This window comes from Fukomys damarensis, unplaced genomic scaffold, assembly GCF_012274545.1.
Source record: "Fukomys damarensis isolate Sample0158 unplaced genomic scaffold, DMR_v1.0_HiC HiC_scaffold_21, whole genome shotgun sequence".
Lineage (NCBI taxonomy): Eukaryota > Metazoa > Chordata > Mammalia > Rodentia > Bathyergidae > Fukomys > Fukomys damarensis.
Window position 1 is genome coordinate 5,057,486 of NW_022900933.1, and position 25,746 is coordinate 5,083,231.

Below are 25,746 nucleotides of genomic sequence, written 5' to 3' on the forward strand. Positions count from 1 at the left end.
TTTTTTTTTTTTTAAAATCTATTACCTACTAATGGGCACTTTATTCTATATTTTACATCTTGACTCTCATGAATAATGCTACAATGAATGTGAGAGTGCAGACGCCTCTCTAATGTACTGATTTCGTTTCTTTGTATCAATACCCAGAAGTGAGATTGCTAGATCATGTAGTTTTAATTTTTGAAGAATGTCCATACTGTTTTTCATAATGTCTATAATAATTTATATTTCCACCAACAGTGTGCAAGAGTTCTCTGTTTTCCACAGTATAACCCATAATTACCTTTTAGATAATAGCCATTCTAACAGGTTTAAAGTGATACATCATTGTGATTTTAATTTACATCTCCCTGATGATTAGTTTTATTGAAATTTTTTCATACAGTAGCAGACCATTTGTATGTTTTTTCTGAGAAATATCTTTTCATGTCTTGTGCCTATTTTTAATTTGGTTATTTTACTACTGAGTTACTTGCATATTTTGATATATTTGAATATTGACTTATTAAGATATATAGTTTGTAGCTATCTCCTCCCATTTCATAATTATATCTTCCCTCTATTGCTGTCTTAGCAATATGAAAGTCTTTTAGTTTGATGTGGTCCCAGTTTTGCTTCTGTTACATGTTATTTTAGGGCCTTATACAAGAAAAATCATTGCCCAGATTAATATCAAGGCTTTTCTCGTATGTTATCTCCTAGTAGTTGTTTTACAGTTTCAAATTATATGACTAAGCCTTTAATCCATTTTGAGTTGAGTTTTGTAGATAGTGTAAAAATAAGGGTCCATTATTTTTTATGTGGCTATCCAGTTCTCTCAGCACCATTTATTAGACATTTTCCCCACTGTGTGCTCTTATACCTTTGTTGATGATCCACTGATCATATATGCTTGGGTTTATTTCTGGACTCTGTATTCTACTCCATTAGTCTCTGTGTTTTTTAAAATTTTTTATTAAGTTTATTGGTACACTTAGGTATACCTTATTGTCACATTCATCATTATTTATACCTGTACATGACATCTCTTCATTCTTATTTTTTCCCATTTGCCTGCCCCCCTTTCAACCATTCTACTCCCTCTATATACATAAGCTTTATTTCCATTATTCCCTTCTTTCAATTTTTCTTTCCTTTCCCCTGGCTCCCAGTACCCCTTTCCCTTTAAACATTTTCTTCCTATTTCACAGTATCTATTACAAATTTTTGTTCGTCTGCTTTTATGTCAGTACTATGCTGTTTTGATTATTATAGTTTTCTAGTGCCTTTGAGATCACACAGTGTTCACTTCCAGTTTTCATTTTGCTCAAGATTGAGTTGGCTTTCATGGCTTTTTCTGGTTCAGTGCAAATTTTAGGGTTCTTTTTTTCTATTTTTATGAAAAATGTCAGTAGAATTTTCTGAGGACGGTGAATTAGTAGAATTATATTCAGTTTAATTTGATTGTGTATCTGTAGAGCACCTTGGGTCATATGACATTTTAAATCTGGTACCTGCACTTTCAGGCATCTATTGAGGGGTCTTGGAACATATCCCTTGTAGATAAGGATGGGCTACTGTACTAAAATGAGGAAAACAATAATCTTTTGAGATAAATATCTTCTGATTTTGAGAAGTATTTCTGAGATTTACGGAAAATGATAAGGTCTGTTGACTACTGTTTAATGTCTGTTTTCATGGCTCTGTGGAATTTACTTCATGACACCTGATTCCTGACGTACTTGTATGTATTATATAGATAATCTACCCTTAGAAGTCATCAGTTAAGATATGTAGCACCATCAACAATATTCTTCATAGGTTGTGTTAACTTGAGTGGCTATGTCCTGTATGTGTTCTGTAGTTCACACTCAAATCAAGGATATATTGTCTGCATTATGTAATTACATTTATTTCCAATAATAGCTACTCTGTCCTGAAGTACCTAATGTGCTATTTGATAGCAATAAATTGCATAGTTTACTCCAGTTTTAAGCAGGACAGTCTTATCTGAACAATTTATGTTCAGTTATTGAACATGAGTAACAATAAGTAACAATAAGTCATGGTCATGGTTTATACCTGGTCACCATATGATTTTTTTTTTTTTTTTTTTTTTTTTTTTTTTTTTTTTTTTTTTTTTTTTTTTTTTTTTTTTTTTTTTTTTTTTTTTTTTTTTTTTTTTTTTTTTTTTTTTTTTTTTTTTTTTTTTTTTTTTTTTTTTTTTTTTTTTTTTTTTTTTTTTTTTTTTTTTTTTGTACCAGGGATCAAACTCAGGACCTTGTGCTTTCGAGGCAGGTGGCAGCACCACTGAGCTAAATCCCCAGCCACCGTGTGATTTAATATCTTAAGCCTGAGTTTTGATGCTCAGATGGTTTTAATATCTTTCATAATTGTTCATTCTCTTACAAATAAATATGAAATAATCTTCAATAATTAGTGTATTCACCTTGTCTTATCACCTGCTGGCTAGATAATAAAGTGAGTAATATGATGCTTACGGAAATTTCTGACATTTTTCACTGAAGTTCTTATACTCATTTGAGTACATGTGTATGGGGTTTTTTTTGTTGTTTTGTTTTGTTTTATTTTTGTTTCTGGAACCGGAGATCGAACTCAGGCCCTTGCACTTGCAAGGCAGGCTGCGGAACCACTGAGCTAAATCCCTGGCCTGAGCACATGTGTTTAATAACCAAACTGCCTTTAGAATTATAGACAGCATATCTGAATTAGAGTGCCATTCCTTTATTTTGGAATGTATGATTATTTCTTCCCCTCTGTAATGGTTTGTCTATTATTTTGATACTGTCATTAAGGTAGGACAGCAACATGCTAACCTGTTTGCAGTGTTTCTCATTTTTAGTGATAGTTGTCTGAGCACCCTATTGCTCTGGTTATTTTTGAATCTCACTGAGATATACTTCACTGTTAATCTTTTACAACTTTAGCTGAACTTCTTACAAGAAGCTTACAAGCGTAGTCCTGACAGCTGCAATAAGCTGACTAATTTCTCTAAATGACATGTGCTGGGTGACAGATATGTTTAGAAGGGGTCTGTTTAATGTAGTACATCATTAAATACAGTATTTTTTAAATGGGCCGCTTTGAACCTATAACAGAGACATTCAGCCACTCCAAAGACTGAGGCAGGAAGATTGCCTGAACCCCAGGAATTTGAGGCCGGCCTGAGTAATATAGGAAGCCTCTGTTTCAAAGAAGAACAAAGAAAGAAAAAATTTTTAGTCTCTATAGTTCATTACCTTCTTGGTTTGAACAAGTTCAAGGTTTTAGCTCTCCATAGGGGCTATAAATTTGAAGTAGGAAAAACTAATATGAACACTTCAATTTAAATTCCAAGAATTTTAGATTCTTTGGAACCAGTGCGCTGTCATAAACAGGTTATGATTAGAGGGGAAAAGTGCTGCCCCAGAGTCTTAGTGACAACCCTTGTCCTCTCTGCCCCTGAGAACCCAAAGCATTGTTGAATAGCACTAAAATGAGCTGTGTGCAAGACTTTCGCCAGATGGTCAAGATAGGGCTTTTAAAGTAAGGGAAATGGCAAAGAGTAATTTCAGAGGCACTCACTTTGTTAAAGAACTAAGGAAATGAAGTCTTTCTGAAACTAAGTGTAAATTATACCACCTTCTTTAAGAGTAAAAGCTTCTAAGTATAACAGCAGCAACAAACAACAGTGTAGGAAATCAGAGATCAGGAACAGACTTTGCTTAATTTGTTCTTACTCTCCTCTCAAAATTCTTTGCTTTTCCTCCCCCTTCTCTGGAGTCTGTTTGAAAGGGATTTGATAGGCGATGGCAAATGAAGGCAGTGGGAGAGCATAATTAGGACTTCAGATGCCCTTTGTGCAAGAGTTATCTTAAACATGCTTTTGAAAACAAGCTCTTTCTTAGCTTTATTAAGAAAATAATCAAAGGTGTGCTATTTTAAAATCTTAGCTTAGTCTACTTTCACTAAAAACAAGGATATAGATATCAAAATAAGCAAACTTCTTTTTTTCTTTCCTGGTTTCTGCTTATAAGATTTACACATATTTAAAATAAACCCATGAAAAACAGAAGTAGTGTCATGGTATTGGCAAATAGAGCAATTACCTCCAGGCTCCAAAATCCAACTGAACTTAACTTTTGGAAATAAATTTGGCTAACACGTCTTCCTCATTCTGTTATATAAAGGTGCATATGAAATGATACTGACCTCTGCCAGAAATCCTATTCAGTGATGTAGTTGTAATAGTCATGAAAGAACTACAATAACACAGATGTGGATTAAAGTGAAAAAGTAGGCAAAACTCTAAATTCTCTTCATGTGGTTTCAACGTGGCAGATCCTTTACAAATGCTTGGGCATACCACAATAATTACAGGGTTTGAGGACACCGAGATAAGATATCTAAACAATTAAAATCCACTACTGAATAAGAATTAACTGTTTTTAAAAATTAGAATTTATGTAGTTGCCATGGTGAAAATAATTTGAAGTATTTAACAATGTTTTTGTGCAATTGCAATATAAATAGGCAGAACTCAAAGATTTATACTTACAGACATGTTTAATGTAAATGATTGCTAGAAAGGAAGTATATTTTCTTCAGTGCTATGGAAAGAAATTTTAATTGACTTGATTTTGGCAGTGAGAATCATACCACTTAGCATTAATGTCAAATTTTAAAATATTTGCTCATTGCTCTGCATTGTGACTATGTTCAAGAAATACAATTTTCAAACCTCAATTAATCATTTTAGGTAAACTTTTAAAAAATACATTTATGGCCTCAGTGAGTATGACTGTTTATTACATTTTACCTATAAAAGCTGAACTGTTTTATATACTCTTTATGGAAACAGTGCACAGTCATAAATTAAAAGATGCAACTGTTTTGGATATTTTACTGGTGGTCCTGTGTTTTCCTGCCAGCAGTGCAGCTGTTTCAGGTTTCTCAGGATAACATATAAAAAGCTGTATGCATACTGCAAGTTTATGCTGCAGTTGCCAAGCCAGAGATGGTATGACTCAACTTTCCCAGAAGTGAGCTGCACCAAACTGCGACAAATCAAAACAGTTGCACAGTGGTTTGTATTACAGCTATGAAAACCAATTCTCATTTGTGATAGTTGGCGTTTTAGAGTTGACAGACATTCTCCTGCGGTGCTCAGGTTCCATAATGAGTGAACAGCCATTGCAGTTTATGTAAACTATGCTTTTCTTTTGAGGATCTGAGGAAAGGAGAGGGTACTAGAACATCTTTTGGTGTCTCTGGATAAAATTATCTAGAAACTTGTACTGGAAGTGGAACATTTCATTCCAAAATTATGTATAAAAATATCACTTACTTATTATTTGTATGATAATTATTGATTTCCTGGTGGAACCACTTGAGTTTTAGACTTTTAAGTGACTTGGTACATCATTTTCTATGAATCAGAATCTTAACAGTTGATATTTTATCACATTGTGGGAGATAATAAGTAGATAACTTTTGACTCTGTGGTAGGTTTGGTGAATCCCTATTGAAATCTTGTAGACATAAGATTCTAGTGAAGTTCTGACAATGACTAGTCCTTCCAAAGTGGGATGTATCCCAGCAGGATATTTAAGATAGGATGTAGAGAAAAAATATTAAAATTTTTATTTAATAATTTTATTTCAAAGCTGGATGTGGTGGTACACACCTGTAATCCCAGCACTTGGGAGGCTGAGACAAAGGGATTGCCACATGTTTGGGGCTAGACTGGTCTACATGGTGAGTTCAAGGCCAGACAGGACTATGTAGCAAGACTCTCACTCTGAAAAAACATTTTTCTAAAATAGTAACTTTAAATTTTCTATTTACATGTATTCTATATTTACTATATTAGTATATGTGTGTTATTACATAACATCATGTGAGCACAGTATATATATATAAATTATATAAATAAATATAGAAAGTTTGAAGATGCATGGGAAAATATTTTGTCTTGTTATAAATACACTTGCCAAAAATAATTTTAGATTATAGCTCAGTAAATACTAATTTTCCTCTTCTCTCTCTTTTCCCATTCCAGCCTTGGTTAGAAGGAAATAATTGAGTTAACACCTTAATTTGTGGCAATGTGAAAAAATTATACCCACTTCTAGGTGCTTAGCTTGGGTCTTATTTTAACCACTTTTTCTATTTGGTTTCTTATCTTGCCATGTATTTTTTTAATCACACAAACTTATTAAAAATGGATACAAATGAAAAACTGACTTGTTATGTTAGGTATAATAAATTGCTCATGCGTTAACATCTTGACACACAGGAAGTTTGGGTGAATGAGTGGAAAAGTTTCCAAGTTATTAAAATGTTGTGTTACCTGATTTATTCATTTGCCATAACCATAATTCTAAGGTGGATGAAGCTTAAGTTCCTGAGACCTGAAGAAACAATGTGATTTCCTAAACCAGGCATTAAAGCAAAGCTGGAAATTATTTGTTTTCCAACAATATTGATAACCATGTTAAAAAGTAGTTAGTCCCTCTGGCTGGAATTGTCCTATATTTTTCAAGACCTGTTTTGTCTATTTTTATCAAGGTAGAAAGTTTCATTTGCTAAAAAGACTCATTGATTAAAGAAAACTTGTTTCTCTTATGCTGTCTTTTGAGATCAATTCAGAAGACTTCTCACTATTTGAGATTTTGAACTCAGGCTCAGAGATTTCTTGGACTTGTCATTTTCTAAGAATCCCTTTCTTAGAGGGAAGGAGACCATATATACTTTTAGAATATTGGCAACAAGTATGTTCTCTCTCTGTCTGCTATTTGCTTAGGTATTTAGGGGTTTGGGCAAAAAGTTTATATAAAAATACTAGTATAATAACAACAATAATAATAATAAGGTGATACTGTATATTTTTAAAATATGCAAGGAGAGAATTAGGTGCCCAAAAAATAGTAAAAAAAAAATCAGTCCTGAAAACCGAAACACTGAACATTTTAATAGCAAATATTTTGAAACTCCTTCAGAACTGCTTTTAGACCTATAATTTGCTTTGTAATTTATTTCTAGTTTAGGCATTGCATGTACAGTTGGCATGTCTTTCTTCAAAAGGTAATAACCCACTAATAAAAGCCCAAACATCTCAATCTCAGAATTCCTCTCTTAAAATTGAAATGTTTTATTCTTGCTTTGTAAAATTCTACCGATGTGTATGTGCTTTGTATATCACTGCTCCACTTTTGTTTTGTTTTAGATATTTAAACCATGTCAGAGCTGCTTCGCCACAGGACCTTGCTGGAGGCTATACTTCTTCTCTTGCATGCCACAGAGCACTACAGGATGCGTTCAGTGGGCTTTTTTGGCAGCCCAGTTAACCTTGATTTTGCATTGTATAAGATTTGGACCTTGGAGCTGAACCAGGGAACTAGAAAAGTAAAACAAACTTGTAAAAATGATAGCCTTGTGCAGCTGTACAACAGTACTATCACTAGCACCTGTGTTAAAGTATTTATACAGAGAAAAATTCAGAACTAAGATGAGAAATATAGGGGATATATATTTGTGGAAAAGATTTATTTTTTACTTATATTTTTTCTGAACTGGATTGAAGCAGTGAGTCTAAGCTGATGGGAGAGAAGAATAAATAATCCATCTATGTATGTTTAAGGTTGACAGACTTGTAAAATCTTTTTAAAAATAAAGCTAGACTTTATAGTACATTTTGTGGTTTTTCTCTTATTACAGTGTTTTACTTGAACACATTTTAAAATGCCAATTTGATTACAACATTTAGTGTTAATATCCAGCTCTATTATTTCTTCTCATAAAACTCCTTTTTTCCTAATGTCTTCTTAGAACTAGTCCAGACAAGTGGATATATTCCCTTCTACCAGCAGGTTGTGGCAAGTAAAACAGACTTGTGATAATGTCGCTCCCTCAATTTTAAGAACCTCGTACCAGTTTTGAGCAGTGGAAAGGGAGGCAAACCTGGATCAAGGTGTTATGGTTCCCAGCTGTGAGGTACAGTCATGCCAAACCAGAGCACAGCATTAACCTGCTTTATTGACAAATTCAAAGGAGCAAGTTAATAAAATTCAAAACCTAAATGGCCCTTTCACCGGCAGTGTGAGCTCATTTTATGATGAAATGTTGGAGACTGGAAAAGGGGTACATTTTAAGTGAAATATCCCTATGCATAGTAAGTTGTAGACTCTGATATAGTGTTCCTTTGAAACTTCAAAGGCTTTTATTATACCCCGGGTTTTGCTTTAAGAGTGTGGATGTGGACAGGCTGGATATATTTGTAGCATCCCAGGTTTGTATGGGTCTGTTACACAGGTCACTGGATATGGGACACAGTTTCTCAAGCAAATTAAAGGATTTCCTATCAAATTTCTCTCACAACAGATGCTGGTTTTATAAGTGGAAAGCTATGAACCAAGACTTGTGATTATATTAGGGTGAAACAGCCACATGTAATAAACTCATCTTATTAAGTAAAGATTAAATTTAGGAGTACATCTCCATCTTCACAACATTTCTGTCTTTGGTAGATGGGGAAACCAAGGCACTGAATAACTGACTAGACCGCGGCCCTGTATATAGGTTAGTAGCACACCAGAATTAAGAGCCTAGATTTGTATTTAATCTAAGTCCAATTCTAGGTATACTCTACCAGGATACATATCTTATTCCTTAAAATCCTGATTAAGGATTTAAATTTTAAATACAAGGCTCAGTGTGGTAGCGCACGCCTGTAATCCCAGCACTCAGGAGGCTGAGGCGAAAGGATCTCTGCAAGTTTGAGGCAAGCCTGGGATACATAGTTGAGTTCAAGGCCAACCTGAACTACACAGTGAGACCCTGTCTCAAAAATAAATAATAAAAGGTAAATACCTAAATATAATCTATAAATCTGTTCAAATAATGAAAATATTGAACTTGCATTTGAGGCTTTGTTAACATTCAACTGCAAAAATAATGTATTCAAAGAGAATGAACTAATTAATACAGTCGAAGGCTTCCAAGACTTACTTTGAAATTACCTTAGAATTGTTACCTGAATCCTAGTATATCAAATGAAATGATGAAAGATTATTAAATGGCAGGGAACAGAAATATTCTAAGTTGATATGCTTGCTTCCCATCCTCCCAGTGACTTCCTCTCTCAGAGACAAAGACTACAAGACTACACCGGTGTTTCATCTCCATGAATCAACTCTTTTACATTTTACAGCACTGGTTCAGAAATAGTATATAACAATTATTGTTTACCTATATGCCAGGCACTGTGATTCATGCTTTGTATTATCTAATCCTTACAACAATACTACTATTATTTTTCCTACTTTAACAGATGGAAAAGTAGAGGTTAAGTACATAACTTGCCAGGAATTGATACAATTTCAATTAGCAGAGCTGGGACTTGAATGCAAGGGATCAGGCTCCAGAGTCCATGCCATAGAGATGACTGCCAAACTTACAAACCACAGCTATGCTAAAACTAGAGCTAGGTAGTCCCAACTTCGTAAGACCTTCCAGAAAGTTTACAGAGCAAGTATCTAGATCCTTTATGAGATGTAATGACATCAATTCAGTGATCTTGTTAATTTCCTGAAACAAGTTCTGAGAAGTTCATTATCTAGAAAATGCTTATTCTAATATCTGTACTCCCTCTCAAGCATAAATTAATGGTATAGAATACACTTACATAACAGGATACATTATTACTTAGTGTTCCTTAATTTGATTCAAGTATTTCATCTAAAAGCTTCACTTAGAAACTTCCTTTGACAGCCAATAAGTCATTAGAAAATAATTTCAAAATTCAATCCAGGTGGTAGCAAACTTGTCAAAAAGTTAACAAAATTAAAAAATTGTATCTAATGAGCTTTCTAGCTGTCATTTTCTAGTAGATTAATCAAGAGTTCATTTACTAGGTATTGCATTTAAGTTTAGGCGGGTCTAGATTTAAATAGTGAAATAATCATGTGCTCTCAACCCAAGTGAGAAAGAGGAGAGCTAAATACTAGCTGAAGTATTTAAGTATTCTATTTTGTGTATAAAATATTTTCTCTAGTTGAAGGATGACTAAATGGAGGCAAAAGTCTTTCCACTTCACACATGTAAGTAAAAACATCATTTGTGATGTGTACAGTACTTGAGTTAAGCTTCAAAACAATTTAAATGTTGCTAGACAAGAGGGTCTGTAATTAGTTCCCTATATCTTGTACCATTTATTGCCTTCATTTATGTACATTAGCTGTCTGGCTTCTGAAGATATGTATTTGAGTTTGTGATTAATGATCGAGATCAAAGGACCTCAACCTTTTTTTTTTTTTTCTCCTTTTCTTTACACACTGGGGATCCAACTCAGGACCTTGCATTTGCCAGGCAGGCAGTGAGCTAATCCCTGGCCACACCTCAGTTTTTTTTGGATAGGACCAAAGAGTAAATTTTTAAGGCTTTTCGGGCTAAGAGGAAAGTCAAGGACATTATATAGGTACGGAGGAGATAAATAGCCACAATTTTTCTGACAAAACTCAAAATATGATGAAATACAATTTTTGTAATACGCTTTTGGAGAGGTTTAATATTGCCTTCAATTGGAGATCTAAATGTGACCTATCATCAAAGTTAATTGCAAATAATCACCTGTTAATGGTTGTGAATGAGATTTTACATTTTAGAAAAAATATCTTTTCATACAACAGGTACTGTTAAATATGTTTTTCTATCTAGGACAGTGGTGGTGAACCTATACACATGCTGCAGTAGGCTGTTTGTATCATAGAAAGCTCTACGAGCTTCGACATCATGGTTCTAGGAGTACACATTAACTGAGCATATTCATCACTTGGAAGGCATCTGTGAAACTCTTAATAATTCTTCCCTTGATACCTGACTTTTAACTGTCATTAATCACTTCTAGTCGATTAGATAGAAGTTAGATTTTGAAATGGGGAAGTTTTCTTGGTCTTGCACCAAGGCCACCCAAAATGCTGAACTTAAGAATATAGCCATTAATTTGTGAGGATGTATAAAGTAAGATACTAGAATCCAAATGTCAGTTGTTTTACTACTGTATATTTCACATTGAAGTTATTTTAATCTTAGGTTGTATTCTTTAAGAAATATCAAGTTTTCAACATCTAATTTCCAGTCATTCAGTGTTCCAAAATTGTGTTTAAGGGTGGTTCTTAAGAAAAATTTAAATCTTGATTTTTAAGCTCAAAAATGTTAAAATGCTAATAAAATCAAACTGAGGGTAGGTTAGGATACTTAATTTCTGACATAACTCAAGGAATTAGAATGGCTAGCTGTGAAAGCAAGTGAAGTTTACCCATTACTACTGGTTCAGAAACATTAGATTCAAATATTTTCCACAAGGGACTTGCTGATGAATAATGTAGTGAAAAGCTATAGGCTTTATACTCTTGACATTTTCACAGGCTTTATAAATTTGAGACTTTTTCTGTTTTTTAGCCATTGTCAGTTATAACATCTTAGCAGATTCTACTTTAGGCTGTACAGAACTGGTGGTTTCTCAACTCCCTGGAAAATATTCATCCATAGTTACTCCATACAGAATATTCATAGAAGCTAATTCTGCAGTCACTTTAAGCTTGGTAGTGACACCTTGAATAAAACTAAGTAGCATTAATAACATTCTATCAATTCATTAAGAGGCAAAAGCTATTCAGAATTATTTGCCCTTTTAATTGACTATTGATATTGTTTCCATTATCCTTAACTCTTAACTGTTCTTTGGAAAGTCCAATAGTCTTGTTTATTTTCCCTGGATACTTTTTGCCTTCCCTCTCTTTTCTTTCTTCTTTCCTTCCTTCCCTACCTCTTTCCTTCATTTTTAGTGCTCTCTCAAATTTCAGACTTTTCACATGTCTCAAAATATCATTGTTTTGTTTTTAAACCATTTGAAAATGTAGGAACATTGTCAGGTCTCAAGCCATACAAACAAATGGTGGGCCAGACTTGGCCTGCAGGATGTAGTCTGCCTATCCATGATGAAAATAACCTCAGTTTTTATCACCTTTATTGTAATAACTGGTGTAGTTATGTAAAATTACTATACTGTTCAATAAAGGATAACTATGAAATGGTATCAGTGCTTTTTTATTGTAACAGTACACAAGTACCTAAAAACTATCTTTCCAAGAGACTGACAATATTTAAGCATATTTATCCTTTTTAGTTTTTTTGAGGCAAGGTCTTGTCATATTGTCTAGACAGGCCTCACATTCACAATCCTGTCTGAGCGTCACAAGTCACTGGGATTACGTGCATGCACCATTAAGTATATTTATCTAATAAAAAATTAGATATAGTTTAGATTATAAAATAATTATTGCGACCATAAGTCCTGATTTGTCAGCTTCCTTGGATTAGGAAATGCCTGATTAGTAAAGCATGCTCCAGGGTGTCTGGGTGGGTCACGGGAGCATGGCCTTGGCCACTTCCTATGGTCCCTAGCCCATGTCTCTCATGCACTGTTCCCCTGCTCTGTCTCCTGGCCACCAGGAACTAAACAGCTTGTTCTGCCCTGCCTGTCTACCATCATGTTTCTGCCTCGGAGCCTGCTGACTATGTACTGAATCTCCTGAAAACATGAGCCAAATTCAGCTGGGTATTGTGTCACAGCAAAAGAAAAGCTACCTAATACAATTATATAGTATGACTTAGATAAAAAAAATAGTTTTCATCCAAATTTTAATTTGATAACAAGACAGAGTAAAATACCTGAGAGTTCAATATTAAATTTTTATGGAACTATACAAATTATATTTTACTACATACTGGTAAAATGGAGAAAACATTTCCAATTAAGTGTTTGAAACAGTTTCTGTTTTTTCTTCTGAAAAGGCATCATCTGTCTTCTGCCGTTTAACAGGTAGATCTTCATGATCCTCTGTAACAAATACAGAAAACCTATTTGAGGTAAGGTATTTAATAGTTAAATGCACTTTAAAAAATAGAGGCATTTTAAAGATTTTTTTTAGTCAACGTTGATATAAAATAACATTCCTGTGGATTTATTGGGTTAATGAAAGACCCTCTTATTAAACTGAACCATGTCCCACACTAAAATTTTGAGAAACAAGTCAGATTGAGTGGTGATAGATCTTAAATAAAAATAACTAACTAGAATTAGTCGAATGTCCTAATTCCAAATTTAATGAACATGTGTATCCCAAAGAAATTACATGAAAAGTATTGTAGTTTACATTTAATTCATCAGGAATTGCTCACCTAGTCTGATGGTCTGGTTCTTGTAGAGTACAGTAGCCGGGATCTGAAAGGTGATGCACAGCATTTCTTTGTTAGGGGCCACATTTCTTACTGGGTGAATTGAACTGCATGCCTCCAAGGAAACACCTAATGCAGTTCCAGCTCGTTGCCGCACATCCTCAGCAGGATTAACATCTTTGGAAAAACTGTAACAGTGCACTCTGGGAAGGAGTTCACTGCTGCATGGCTGCCCATCTAAAAGCGATCTGAAAGCACTGAGAAATTCTATAGCCTTTGCTGGCAAGTTCATGACAATGTGGATGGAGGATTTTCTTTCTTCTGACAGTTCCAGCTGCTGCAGTAACTCTTCTTTGACTGGTCCTTGGAGGAAGTCTTTCCCATCCAAGTTGAAGACCTTTACCTTTTGGCCCACTTTATTTAATTTACAATTGTGCAACAGCCATTTATGGGATTCAGGATTGAGATCATTGGCAAACACAGTGCAGTTTTTCCTTGCCGCTGGAATGGTAAAAGGCCCAACCCCAGCAAATACATCAAATAAAACATCCCCAGATTTGAGAAGGTCTGTGATACGGCTGTGTTCTGTAGAGAGGCGAGGATTCCAATACACTTTTGAAAAATCAAATTCATAAGTATAGTTGTTTTCTCGAACCTGAAAAGGTATGGTTTTGGTTAATCAGCTTGCTCCGAAATTTCAGCTGCTGGTACTGGATATGTGTGTTTATGCACACAGGCACACACATTGACCTTTACCACTATCACAGCAAATAACAATAGGCTTAAAGGCATTTTAATTAGAATTGGTGTTTATGTTACTTCTGGTACCTTGTATCAGGTTGTATCTTGTGTTAATTTTGTTCATGAGAAAAGTCATCTCTTTGAAGCCAAACAATTACACGAGGAAATTTTCAGAAAGGCCAAATGACTGGTTTAATGATTTTTTTAAATCTCCAGATGGAGAGGGAGAAACTGTATAATTTGAAACAACATACCACCACACATATCTTCTTAGTAAGTAGGTAAGGTGCTGATAACACTTCCACATAGCAAACAAGCTTCCCTCTTCTTTTTTTTCTTTTCTTTTTTGCAGTACTGGGGATTGAACTCTGGACCTTGGGCTTAGAAGGGACGCATGGTGCCACTGAGCTAAATCCCTGGCCCAAGCTTCCCTCTTTTTAATTTTTAGTTAGTAAAAAAGGGAGGCATAATTTGGAGGTATGTATTCTACTAAGTCTTTATTTAAACTTTGTAAATTTCCTATGTATAAATTACATCAAGTACACAAAATGAGTCCTGTATTTTATTTCTTTTCCCAAATTTTAGTTTTCATGGGTAAACTACATACAGTGAAGCTAAATCTTGATTAAAAGTAAGACTTTGTAGTACTTCTTTCCAGTGCACCATAGACACATTAGAATATTGAAAATAAAACAAATTATAGTTATGAAACATGACCTTAGCCAACATCCTAAGCTCAATATTTTATGAACAAAGAATTAAAGACCAGAAAGTTCCAAAGTTTTATGAATCTGATAGAGATATATCCTCTATCTTCTTCCTGCAAATTTATACAGACCTTTTTCCTTTCAAACCATAGCATAAGCTCTGGTCAAATTATTAAGATTCCAGAGTGGAAAATGTTCCTGGAAGTTTTTACCAACTGAAAGTCTCTCCAGGTATAACTACAAAGGCGTAAGTGAGAACTACATTATTTTACAATTTTGTTTTCTGTCACTCACCCTGTCAATTGGCAATTTATTCGAAGAAATATGGAGCTCAAAAACTTTAATGATAATCCATTGTATCCTCATATCAGAATTTAACCACTTCCTCTGAGAAGGCTTTCCTGTCAATATTATCCCACCAATAATATGTAAGTCCTTAGAATTTTGCATACTCATCAATATTGGGTCTTACAAATATTTTTAAATTTTTCCATCTATTTTGATTCTAAACACTAATCTTGATATAAATCCTACCAGGATATAATAAACAATTCTGTACCTTGGTCATCATATTCTCTTCTCCAGATAGCAATTCCATTTCAAAATTTCGGTATGTATTGTCAATATTATTGATTTTATTTACTGCTGAGGTGATTCCTGGATTTTTGTCAATCATAACTTGACCTAAAAGATGAAAATTAATAAAAAAAAATACTGCCTATAGGTTATAAAATAAATGCTAAAACTGAAAATATTTAACAAATAAGCTGTATTTTCTTTTGGTTTATAGATTTAAAATTAGCGAGTTCAATGTTGCATACAGTTCTAGAGTTGAAAAGGATACTAAAATTAATTTCTGACAGCAATACACACAAAATATATGGGTACATTTCTAAAGAAAAAAAATTGGGCATTAGACTCTACCTGATATTTGTCTACATTTTTACTAAATCTCAAATGTACTAATACAAGTAAGCAACAGGTAGAACATAGGTTAAGTGGGAAAGAATGAAAAGATGTGTGAAGAACCTGGCAAAAAATGTTCTCAGAAGACATCAGCAAAAACATATGTCTATCCCTGCTGCCTCAAACTGCATGTTGTACTGTGTGCTTGAACAAATGCCTCCACTTTGGAAATACATGTAAGCAAAACAGTGTTTCCAGCAAAAGAAACATTGATTCTTTAGAATCTGATCTAAATAAAATATTTCCTCAAATATTCATAAGCAGAAAAGCCACAAAAATAGTAAAATACATCAGAAATAGCATAATGATGCCTTTTAATCAGTTAGCACTTTAGAAATTTATTAAAAAATATATTTTCTCATTGTATAAGAAAAAAATAACTTGATTTATAACTTAGTAAAAAGTACATGATAGTACAAACGTGGAAATATAACCCGAATTTCACTTTTACTCTGATACTTGGACACCTGTTTTTGAATATAACATCAATACCTTCTAATCAATCATTGCTCTTTTCCTGATCTACTTCAGGTATCTGTTTTCAATTTTTAAGGTGTAGAAGTGAATTTTTTGTTTGTTTATTTTGTTTTTTGAGACAGAGTCTTGCTATGCTGTTTAGGCTGGCCTTGAACTCACTATGTAGTCCAGGCTGGCTTGGAATTCATGGCAATCCTCCTGCTTCAGCCTCCTGAGTACTAGGATTACAGGCCTGCACCACCACATCTGGCTAGAATTTTAAATGAGGAATGAAAATAAGTCAATTCTGAAGTTCTATAATAAAATCTTTAAAATTATTACTGTATAGGAATGCTTTTTTAATATTTGAGTGTCCCTTTATGAGCTTTAAAAAATAGGCATGCCAAAGGAATGTTTGCGTTAGGGTAGGCAATAACTGTAAGAAAGCTTACATCTAACATCTGTAACCAGTCAACAATTATAAAGATCTGCTCAAGTATTTATTATATTACCATTGTACACTATCAATCAGTAAAAACAAAGTTAATGCCTAACAGCATAGTTCTAAAATCCTACCCATGCAAAGCACTTAGTACATTTTAAGGCTGAAAATAATTCCCAGAAGTTTGAAAATTTTTTATTTTTTTAAAGGAATCTAGAGAACGTGTGGGCATCAAATACTTAAATGCAATTTTGATTAGTTCTGTACTTTCTTAAGACCTCTGGATATACAGAGGTAGGACATTAACAATAAGCACTGTTTCAAAAAGGCTAGAAGGGAGGGCAAGGGGAATGGGGAAAAAAGAAGAAGATACATCATGTTAATGTACAAGATCCTAATGATGAACGTGACTGTTTTGTATACCTAAAATGTACCAATAAACTTAATGGAAAAAAAAAAAGGCTAGGAAGATCTAAGAAACAAAGTATTGGTGTCAAAGATACAGAAGAGGCTTAATTAACACAGACTCAATAAAAGCATAAGTAAACAGTGTTGTCCTTTTGACTATGAAAACCCCTCATTTATTAAACCTAGTACTAAACATTGTCCCAAAGACTTGTATACCAAACGAATTCTGTTCAGTGTAGAACAAAGTTCTGTACTGGTAGACATAAAAACCCAGACCAATGTTTAGAGCTTGCTATGACTCTGAAAAGGAGTATGCCAAATTGGCCCTCAAAAGAATATATGCAGCTCAACATTTGGCTTAAAATTACAATTATAAACAGTCCTTCTGTAATGTGGCATTTAAAAAATAATTTTCAAAACAAAAATTAGATTTTTCCAATTGCTTTCTAGTACATGAACATTACCTAATACACCTACCAATTAAATGCTTGAATGGTAGCTGATGATCTCGAAGGTTCAGGTGTGCAATATGTCCCACTCTGCTAAACCCTGAAACCACATCTTGACCTTCAGGAAGCACAGCTCTCAAGATCTCTTCTGACTTAAAGTTTTCATAAGTTAGTTCCAAATTATATTTAGATATCTGTGGACTGACATTAAGCTGATTTAAAATACTGAGTTCTGCTTTTTCAAAGGAATCATGCGTAAGTATTTTATAGGGATCCAACATAATTAATCTATATTCTTCATCTTCTGGATCTTCAATCACACGTTTTATTCCCGGGCGCTGCAGTGCTGCCCTTTTAAGGGATCGCATCAACCTGCTGACTATTTCTTTCTTCACTTTAAGCACTGGAATGGTGACTGTCTTTTTAAAAGCTGTCCTATCAAGTTTTGTCATTCCTCGAACATCAGAGGGTGGTGAAAACAGTTCAGAGTCCCTTTTATTTGTTTCCATTTCTGGCATGGCTGAGAATCTTTTTCTTTGATCCAACAAGAAAATACCAAGTGTTTTCCTAAGCTTCTGTGGAAGCGCTGTCCATGCTAGCGGAATCAACAATTCGGATTCAGTTGGGTTAAACCTTTCTACTTTCAAAAGTCTTGAGAATCCAAATGGCCTCCATAAGATACTTTAAAAGAAAAAAGTATTCATTAAAATATCATAAAACTACAAATGAACATGTTCACAGTGGCTTTTGAGAATAAAAATCTAACTTGCTTCAAATAACCTGCTAAACAAAACTTGTAATGGTGTGAGAGAAGTATACTATCTTTTCCAGGATAGGATGACTTTTATTATTTGCAGCTTCTGCCCACCTGCTACCTCGATGGAGGAATTAGTAATCAGTCAGCTCTGTAGTACTCACTGACCCTCTTACCCACAATTTTCTACAGAATTAGGACTGGAAGACTGAGATATGAGTTAAAGAATCATCTATAAATGAAGCAGTCTTTATATGTAACATCACCAAAGGCAATGTTTACTAGGTATTCCTATGCTTATGGGTGCTTATTGTAGCAGATGCTGTGTTATCAGTACTGGAAGATGTGTAGTGGCATACTTTTTGAAAATGAAGGCCCGAATAGGTTAACTCACACAGTCCCATTGCAGGTAAGTGGTCAGTCAAGAATTTAAGCCTCAGTGAATGTGTTCTTAATCCCGTATGTTGCCAAATTGTCTTCGATGCTTCACTGCCATGTGTCCTGTCTACAACTAGAGGCGTCCGCATTTTCAGCAGCTTTGATGAGTCTTGTAATCACAGTATCTGTTACTCACTTTGTTTTCTAAAGTACCTAATAGGTGATTACGGTGTGAAGAGCGCTGCACCACAATTGCACTGCAACGAAGTGAAAGTTCACATTCAGGGTTTAAATTGAATCTAACACTTAACCAGCTGGGCGACCCTGGGTTAAATCTGAGTCAGTTTCTTGTTTGTAAAACGTGGTCAAAAGCTGTATCAAAAGGCCTCACCGCCCGCAGTGTAGGACCTAAACTCAGCACGCGGGGGGGAAGGGGTAGGGGGAAGCTCACAGCAAACCCAGCGAACCGGTACCGCCCCTAGTCCCAGGCCCTTTGCGCCAGGACGGGCACCGGGCTGTCACCTCACCGAGTCTGGGTGTTGCTCACCAGCTGGTTCGGTGACCAGACCCCTCACCTCATGCTCCGGTGCGGATCGGAAATGGATGGTAAGTGGAGTGGCCCGCGGCAACGTCATCTCTGTTCGCCACGGAGGGAGCGCGCGTCATCAGACCTCGACCATTCTTCCCGCCCGGGTGAGGTAAGAGAACCCGGAAGGGCCGTCCTACAGCTCCACCTCTGGCGCGATTAACGATTCGGGCGGAGGGCAGGAGTCTAGCTTCGCACATGGACCTGGTGGCCAGCAAAGAGACAGCATGGAGGCGCCCCGGGAGAACCACCACACGGAGTGGGGCTGGTACATCTCGGTCCAGCACCCCGAAGACTCAGCGGCCGAAGAGTTGCGTCCGTTGCTAAGCAACGTAAGTGGGCTCCGCGAGTGTCCAGGCGCAGACGGCCTGAGGCGCAGTCCCGTGCCCGCCCGCTGTGACGGGGAAAGCGGCGAAGCTGGGGTCTGACTCCTGGGGGCGGGAGCCACAAGTACACCCACTTTTTGAAGAGTTCGGCGGAGTTAGCCTTGTGACAGTGGTCTCGCACGCTGTGGAGAGAAAAGCTGAAGAAAGGTGCAGCCCTGAGCAGAGGCAGGCGCCGCCAGCGTGTTTCCCGCAAGGTCTCTGTGACTGCCCGCTGTGTGTTAGTACTTCGGTTCTCCACCGGGCTTAGGAGGTCTTTGCAAGCGTCCCGAGATGTTTCTTTTCCCACTTAGCCATTGGAGGAGCGTAGATGGCCAGGTGAAAAGCACAGAGCTCCCCTCTGATCCACCTGTGCTCTGGTTTCCAGGCCAAAGCTCTCCGGCTAAGCTGTGTCCTCAACCCCGGGCATTCCGCTTTCTACCTGGAATCCTTGTACTATCGCAGTTTACAATTTGCTCCCAACTGCTGTTTGGGGCGAGGGGTTTATAGGGATATATTTGCTAAAACAAGGTGTAGCGCTTATATTTATTATATTGTCATTGCAGGTAGTCCTGACCATTCTTACAGTTGGGCAGACTTATTAATTATACAAAGAAAGATTAGGTTTGCAGCCCTAGTAATTAGGAAGGAAATTTGTGGGCAGCAGTTTGAAGCTGACTCAGGGATTCTTCAGAAATCACATGATCTGAGGCCCTGTCCCTCCTGTCGGTCTCCACCCCATTCTGTCCTATCTTCCTTCTCTCGAATTCACGAGACTAGTCATGGCTCTTCCTGAAGACTTCTGGGCCTCTGTACTGGCAGGCATGACCTTGTCCGGGAACTGGATTCCTGGGGCACCAATTAGGAGGTAAGTAGGAAAGGGAAGTGGTGTCACGAAAGCCTGATGATTTGCAGATGTTCTCCATACCATTTCCATGATTTTAAAATGAAATTCGAACTTGACCATTCAAAAATTTAACACTGTCAAATTTCTCTACTTACAGGAACTTCATAGACAGGGATCCTCAGGAGTTTCATTTGGTTTTTCAGTCTTTAATTTGATGAATGCCATTATGGGAAGTGGCATCCTTGGCTTAGCTTATGTTATGGCTAATACTGGTATCCTTACATTTAGGTGAGTTTTTTCCTATTTTACCATCTCCACCCCCCCCCATTTTAATTATATACGGAAAGTAAAGGAATAGGTTCCATAAGCTACTGTTATACAATTTCTAGTTAGGTTATTTCTGAAGTTTTAACCTTTGTGTTGTTGTTCTGTTCTGTTGCTGGGGTGATACCATTCACAGTCAGGCATCACTTACAGAGAGGGCGGTGTTCTCAGAAGTGCCTTGTGAGGCAGTTTTGTTGTTTGAACATCACAGTGTTCTTACCTAATGGCATTACACATCACACACTTTGAGTGTTTTCATGCAGCCTATTGCTCCACGTAACAAACTTGTACAGCATGTCAGTGGACTGAATCCTATATGTAGTTGTATAACACAGTGGTATTTGTGCACCTAACCACATTTTAAACTTGAAAAGATATAGTGAAAACATACTGTTAACAATTGTAACCTGTACAGAACACTGAAATTGCCGAGAACGAGGAGTGAGTGTGAAAGTCTAGGGTACCAGACTCCATAGAAATACTGCACCCTCAGGCTATCCTGTGTTTATAAAAACTGCTGTTCTCTCTTCAATAGTAAATTAACCTTCGCTTATTGTAACTTTACTTTATAAACTTTATTTACTTTTAACTTTATAAATGTTTTAATTTTTTAAACTTTTTGAGTTTTATAATAACATTAAAACACGTTGCATACCTATACAAAAATGTGTTTTTATATTCTTATTCTATAAGCTTTCTCTATTTAAACTTATTTATATTTTATATTTTAAACTTTTTATTAAAACCTAAAACACACACACACACACACACACACACACACACACACATTAGCCTAAGCCTACGTAGCATCTGGCTCGTCGATATTACCATCTTCCATTCCCATATCTGTTTCACTGGAAGGTCCTCAAGGACAGTAGCACACATTGAGCTGTCACCTCCTGTCATAACAGTGCCTCCTGCAGCTAGGCATGGTGGCACACACCTGGATTCCCTGTACTCTGGGAGGCTGGAGGATGACAACTTTTAGCGCAGCCTGGGCCACTCAGTGACTTAACAAGACCTTGTCACAAAATTTAAAAATGTTTTTTTATAAGAGGCTGTGGATGAAGTTCTGTGCAAAAGCCCTGGGTTCAATCCTCAGGCCACACACACACACACACAAAGGAAAAAACCCCAGTGCTTTCTGGAACACCTCCCTAAAGGACTTGTCTGAGGCTGCTTTACAGTTCACTTTTTTCCATAATTAGAAAGTGTGAGCTCCAGGGACAAGGGGAAAAAAAATGAGAACCAAGACCTGTCATGTAAAGGTAAAAGATCCCAATAATGAATGTAACTGTACTGTACACCTAAAATGTACCAATAAACTCAGTAAAAAAAGTGTGTGCTCTAAAACAATGATAGTAAATAAACAATAATAGTAAATACATAAACTAGGAACACGGTCATTTATTGTCATTATCAAGTATGTACGGTACATAATGTGTACTGTACTTTTATATGACTAGCAGCGCAGCAGGTCTGTTTACCTCAGCACCTCCACAAGCATGTGCATGATGTGCTGCACCGTGGCATTAAGACAGCTGAGATTCCTTCGCTGATAGGAATTTTCCAGCTCCATTATAATCTCATCAGACCACATGACTCTAGTTTTTCTTAATCCAAAAATTGGCTAACTTATAGAAATTGCTTCATGTCCATAAGAACTGGCTTATTCAGCTTCATTTGTGCTGAATTGGCCAAAGTGAATCAAAACTTGTTAGCCATGAAGATTACTGATTGATAACAATTTTTGAGTTCAAATAGAGCACGTAAACTTTTCATTCCTCTCCATCTCTCCCTGTCATTAGGTAGGGAGTCTAGATATACATTCTGTGCCTGTTCCTTTATATATTTAAGTCTTTGCCCCTCAGGTTGCTTACCCCAAAATAGAAAACTTTCCTGGCTTCTCTGTACTCCCACAGTACTTTGTGTATCCCGTTGTTATAATTTGTTGTTATGATTTGTTTGCAAGTTAATCTCACTAAACTTTAAAATCCCTTAAGATGGACCTTATCCTCAGCATCTGGCACTATAGCTAACAGATGAATAAGTTCGTTTTGTTTGTTTTGCCAATAGAAGCAGACATTTTACTAGGAAATTTTAAATATACAGAATCTGATTTAGGGCTATTTCTTTTATTTTAAATCTCTTCATAAGCAAATCAGCTTTTAAGTAACCAATTTGCTTTTATTGTGGGCTGTATTCACAAACTTTCATGCTTTTTGAACTTGAAAACTATGCAGCACCTCAGGGAAGCCACAATCAGAGGATTTACTTTTTGTTTCTCTTTGAAAACGTATTTTAAACAAGGATCTTACATGTAGATGAATACTGCTGAATATAATCTCATTAAATCATAACACATGTCCCTTTTGGTGATGTTGGTATTTATTTATTTATTTTTGGTATTGGGGATCGAACTCAGGACCTTGCACTTGCAAGGCAGGTGACAGCACCACTGAGCTGTATCCCCGGCCCTAGTTTTGTTTTTTTGTTTTTTTTCAGATCTCTAGATGTCAGTTTGATTACATGTGCAGTTTGACCTCTCAGTTTTGCTGCTTATTAACAAATATTAAGTGGACCATAAAGTTAAGAGTTTCTTTAAATATTGGGGCAGTCCCCTGTGGACAGCTCTATTTCTGAAACCTTGTCATGCCAATATCTTCCTGAGAATAAGTGGAGAATTATGTGTGCTATTTCTTTTCACAATGTCGGTAAGAGAATCCCAGTTATTGCATTGTTTGCACAGCTTTCAGATTGCATTACTAGAACTGTGTTAACTGCATTGTTTTAGTTTGGTGTGGAGCATAAATGTGTTTTAAATAAATGCTAGGAAATAGTTGTAATATTACTCATGAAAAAGTGGTAAAGAGGCACAGGAAATGGCAAACAGAAGACAGTGAAATTTCATAACAAAAACATAGGTATAGACTTAGAAAAGGGAAAAAATAGTCATAAAAGGGAAATACCAGGATCACTGAATGGCTGAATCAGCAGTCAGCAGACAGGAATGCAAAAAGAGGAAGTTTGTACTGTATTTTTAAAAGTTCATCTTTCTGATTTCATGTTTATTTTGAAATCAGTATATTTTCATTTTAAATAAAACTCGTTAAATATAAAAAATAGAAAACTGTCTTGATTTTTTTTTTTAATGAACATGATTCTGCTACTCAGAGGTAGTCCTTTAAAATTGCTTGGTAATGAGATTCTATGAAAAAGACAAACTTTGCTGCGTATAGTGGCACACACTGTACAGTCCTAGTTGTTTGGAGCCTGAGGCAGAAGGATGGCAAGTTTGAGGCCAGCCTGGGCAACTGAACAAGACCCTGTCTAAAAGTAAAAAGGTCTGGGGTATAGGTCTAGCTTAGTGATAGACTGCCCTGTGTGTTCAATCCTCAATACCAGAGGTGGATTTCGGGGGATTTGACCATGTGTTCTTTTATATTTTAGTTTCTTGCTGCTGATAGTCGCTCTTGTGGCTTCTTACTCAGTCCATCTCCTGCTCAGTATGTGTATTCAGACAGGTAAGTACAACTACTATGCTGTTTACTTGAAGAAAACCCTTGAGTTTGTACCAATAGAATGTCTTAAATCTAATTTCTGAGGCTGGAGGTATAGCTCAGTGGTAGAGTGTGGGTTTAGCATGAAGAAGGCCTTGGGTTCAATCCCTGGCACCAAGGTGGGGGGGCACCTAATTTTTAGTGGGCATCTATTATTTAATAGGGTGACTGAAATGAAAAATTTAAAAAGGCTAGTATTTATAGAGCCAGTGTATGGGAGCTGTTAAAAGACAGGATGAGAGGAGGAAACTAGCATTCTCTTGCCTTCCTCACAAAACACAACATAGTTTTCTGGGTTAGAGTAAGGAAGATACCTAAAAAGTATTCATAAAAGCCAGGCAGTAGACAGGTATTTCTCCTGAGGTATTCTTTCTTCAAGGAGACCACCTACCTAGATCTACTGCTGCCTTCTTGCCAGCCTGCCTGCTAGACACAGGCTTGGGATGGCAAGATTAGGAGTGTTAGAAACAAGGTCAAAAAGCTTTGGATTTATCTAGATACAGTTAATATTTTTACTTGTAAGTCTTGGATAAAGTAATTTTTCCTAAGTGACAGAAGTACATGCAGTTAATACAATACATTTTTATTTATGTGAGCTTTTTCCATTTGGAACATTTTTATGAATAAGCTCCTCTAAATTGCAATAAATAAAAGTATATGAATTACGCATCTATTTTTATAAGATTTTCCTTTTTGTCATTAACAAATATTTTGTGTCCATTGATCCTCATCTTTTTATCTGTCAATTCTCTCTTTTGATTAGTCAGTTTTGAAGCTAAAATCATAATCCTAATTCCTGTATGGGTGGATTCAATTCCCTCTATCAGGTCTTGTGACTTGGAGAAGCCAAGCAGATACACCAAATAGATTTTTCATGAGTTTTAAAGCTCTTCAGAATGCAATTTTAAAAGCATTGATCTACTTTGTTTCCCTAAAACTTGGGTGTATATCAGAAACACCTGATGATCTTTTTATAAACAGATTTTTTTAACAGTCCTTTAGGTGATCTTTAGGCAAAGCCAATTTCAGTATCCCATACCTGTAACTTGTACCTGTGCTTCTAGATGCATGCCTCTGCTCAGATCAATGTGCAGAAAGACAGAAGTGATAGGGAACAATGCAAAGAAACACGATGTTTATAATAGCACCCCGAATTCAGGAATAATCATTTTTGATAAATATGTGTGTAATACTGCTGAAAATTGACTAGAATTTTAATTTTGAAATTTTGCTTCTTTGTGTGAAAAAATTATATTTATGAATTGGGATAATTTAACTATATAATATATCCTTTTAATGAGTTTTACTAAAAGATTAATACTTTAGTAAACTATAGCAGTTATGTCATCAGTAACCAAAATGTTTTATTAATTCCAATTACTTGAGAGTTATATTCGATTTGTGGAGGTTTCTAAAGAGTGTGCTCTTTCCTTTGATTGATGTATATTTAACTTTAAAATTCTGACGGTGTTAATTCTTTCTGTAACTCTGGGGCATATAAAGTGAAAATACCTGTTTCTCTTTCTTTTTCCTTTTTCTTTGATTTTT

At 35.9% G+C, this 25,746-nt stretch overlaps 3 protein-coding genes across 3 annotated transcripts in view; 2 read left to right on the forward strand and 1 right to left on the reverse strand.

Annotated features, from left to right (window-relative positions):
- Mnat1 (MNAT1 component of CDK activating kinase) overlaps positions 1 to 7,655 on the forward strand; it is a 199,068-nt gene extending 191,413 nt beyond the window's left edge. Inside the window, exon 8 of the mRNA XM_010605739.3 lies at positions 7,208 to 7,655. Within this exon, the coding sequence (XP_010604041.1) occupies positions 7,208 to 7,328 (121 nt within the window). The 3' untranslated portion in view covers positions 7,329 to 7,655. The remainder of the gene's footprint in view (positions 1 to 7,207) is intronic.
- A 3,990-nt stretch (positions 7,656 to 11,645) lies between these two features.
- On the reverse strand, positions 11,646 to 19,223 carry Trmt5 (tRNA methyltransferase 5). The gene is made up of 5 exons (XM_010605737.3): positions 19,095 to 19,223; positions 17,416 to 18,068; positions 15,226 to 15,350; positions 13,222 to 13,873; positions 11,646 to 12,880 (listed from the first exon to the last, which is right to left on the reverse strand). The coding sequence occupies exons 1-5, from the start codon at positions 19,097 to 19,099 to the stop codon at positions 12,795 to 12,797; spliced, it is 1,521 nt and encodes a 506-aa protein (XP_010604039.1). The 5' UTR covers positions 19,100 to 19,223; the 3' UTR covers positions 11,646 to 12,794.
- An 88-nt stretch (positions 19,224 to 19,311) lies between these two features.
- The window catches only part of Slc38a6 (solute carrier family 38 member 6), a 55,919-nt gene continuing 49,484 nt past the window's right edge, over positions 19,312 to 25,746 (forward strand). Inside the window, exons 1-3 of the mRNA XM_010605738.3 lie at positions 19,312 to 19,437; positions 20,472 to 20,602; positions 24,089 to 24,162. Coding sequence (XP_010604040.1) covers positions 19,333 to 19,437; positions 20,472 to 20,602; positions 24,089 to 24,162 — 310 coding nt within the window. The 5' untranslated portion in view covers positions 19,312 to 19,332. The remainder of the gene's footprint in view (positions 19,438 to 20,471; positions 20,603 to 24,088; positions 24,163 to 25,746) is intronic.

What these genes read in the sequence shown, in the direction of transcription:
- Trmt5 (XM_010605737.3), bottom strand. An exon ending in AAGAGAATATGATGACCAAG is followed by an intron (nt 13,874 to 15,225) that starts GTACAGAATTGT and finishes ATACCTTTTCAG; the next exon opens with GTTCGAGAAAACAACTATAC. An exon ending in GAACCAGACCATCAGACTAG is followed by an intron (nt 12,881 to 13,221) that starts GTGAGCAATTCC and finishes TATTTGTTACAG; the next exon opens with AGGATCATGAAGATCTACCT.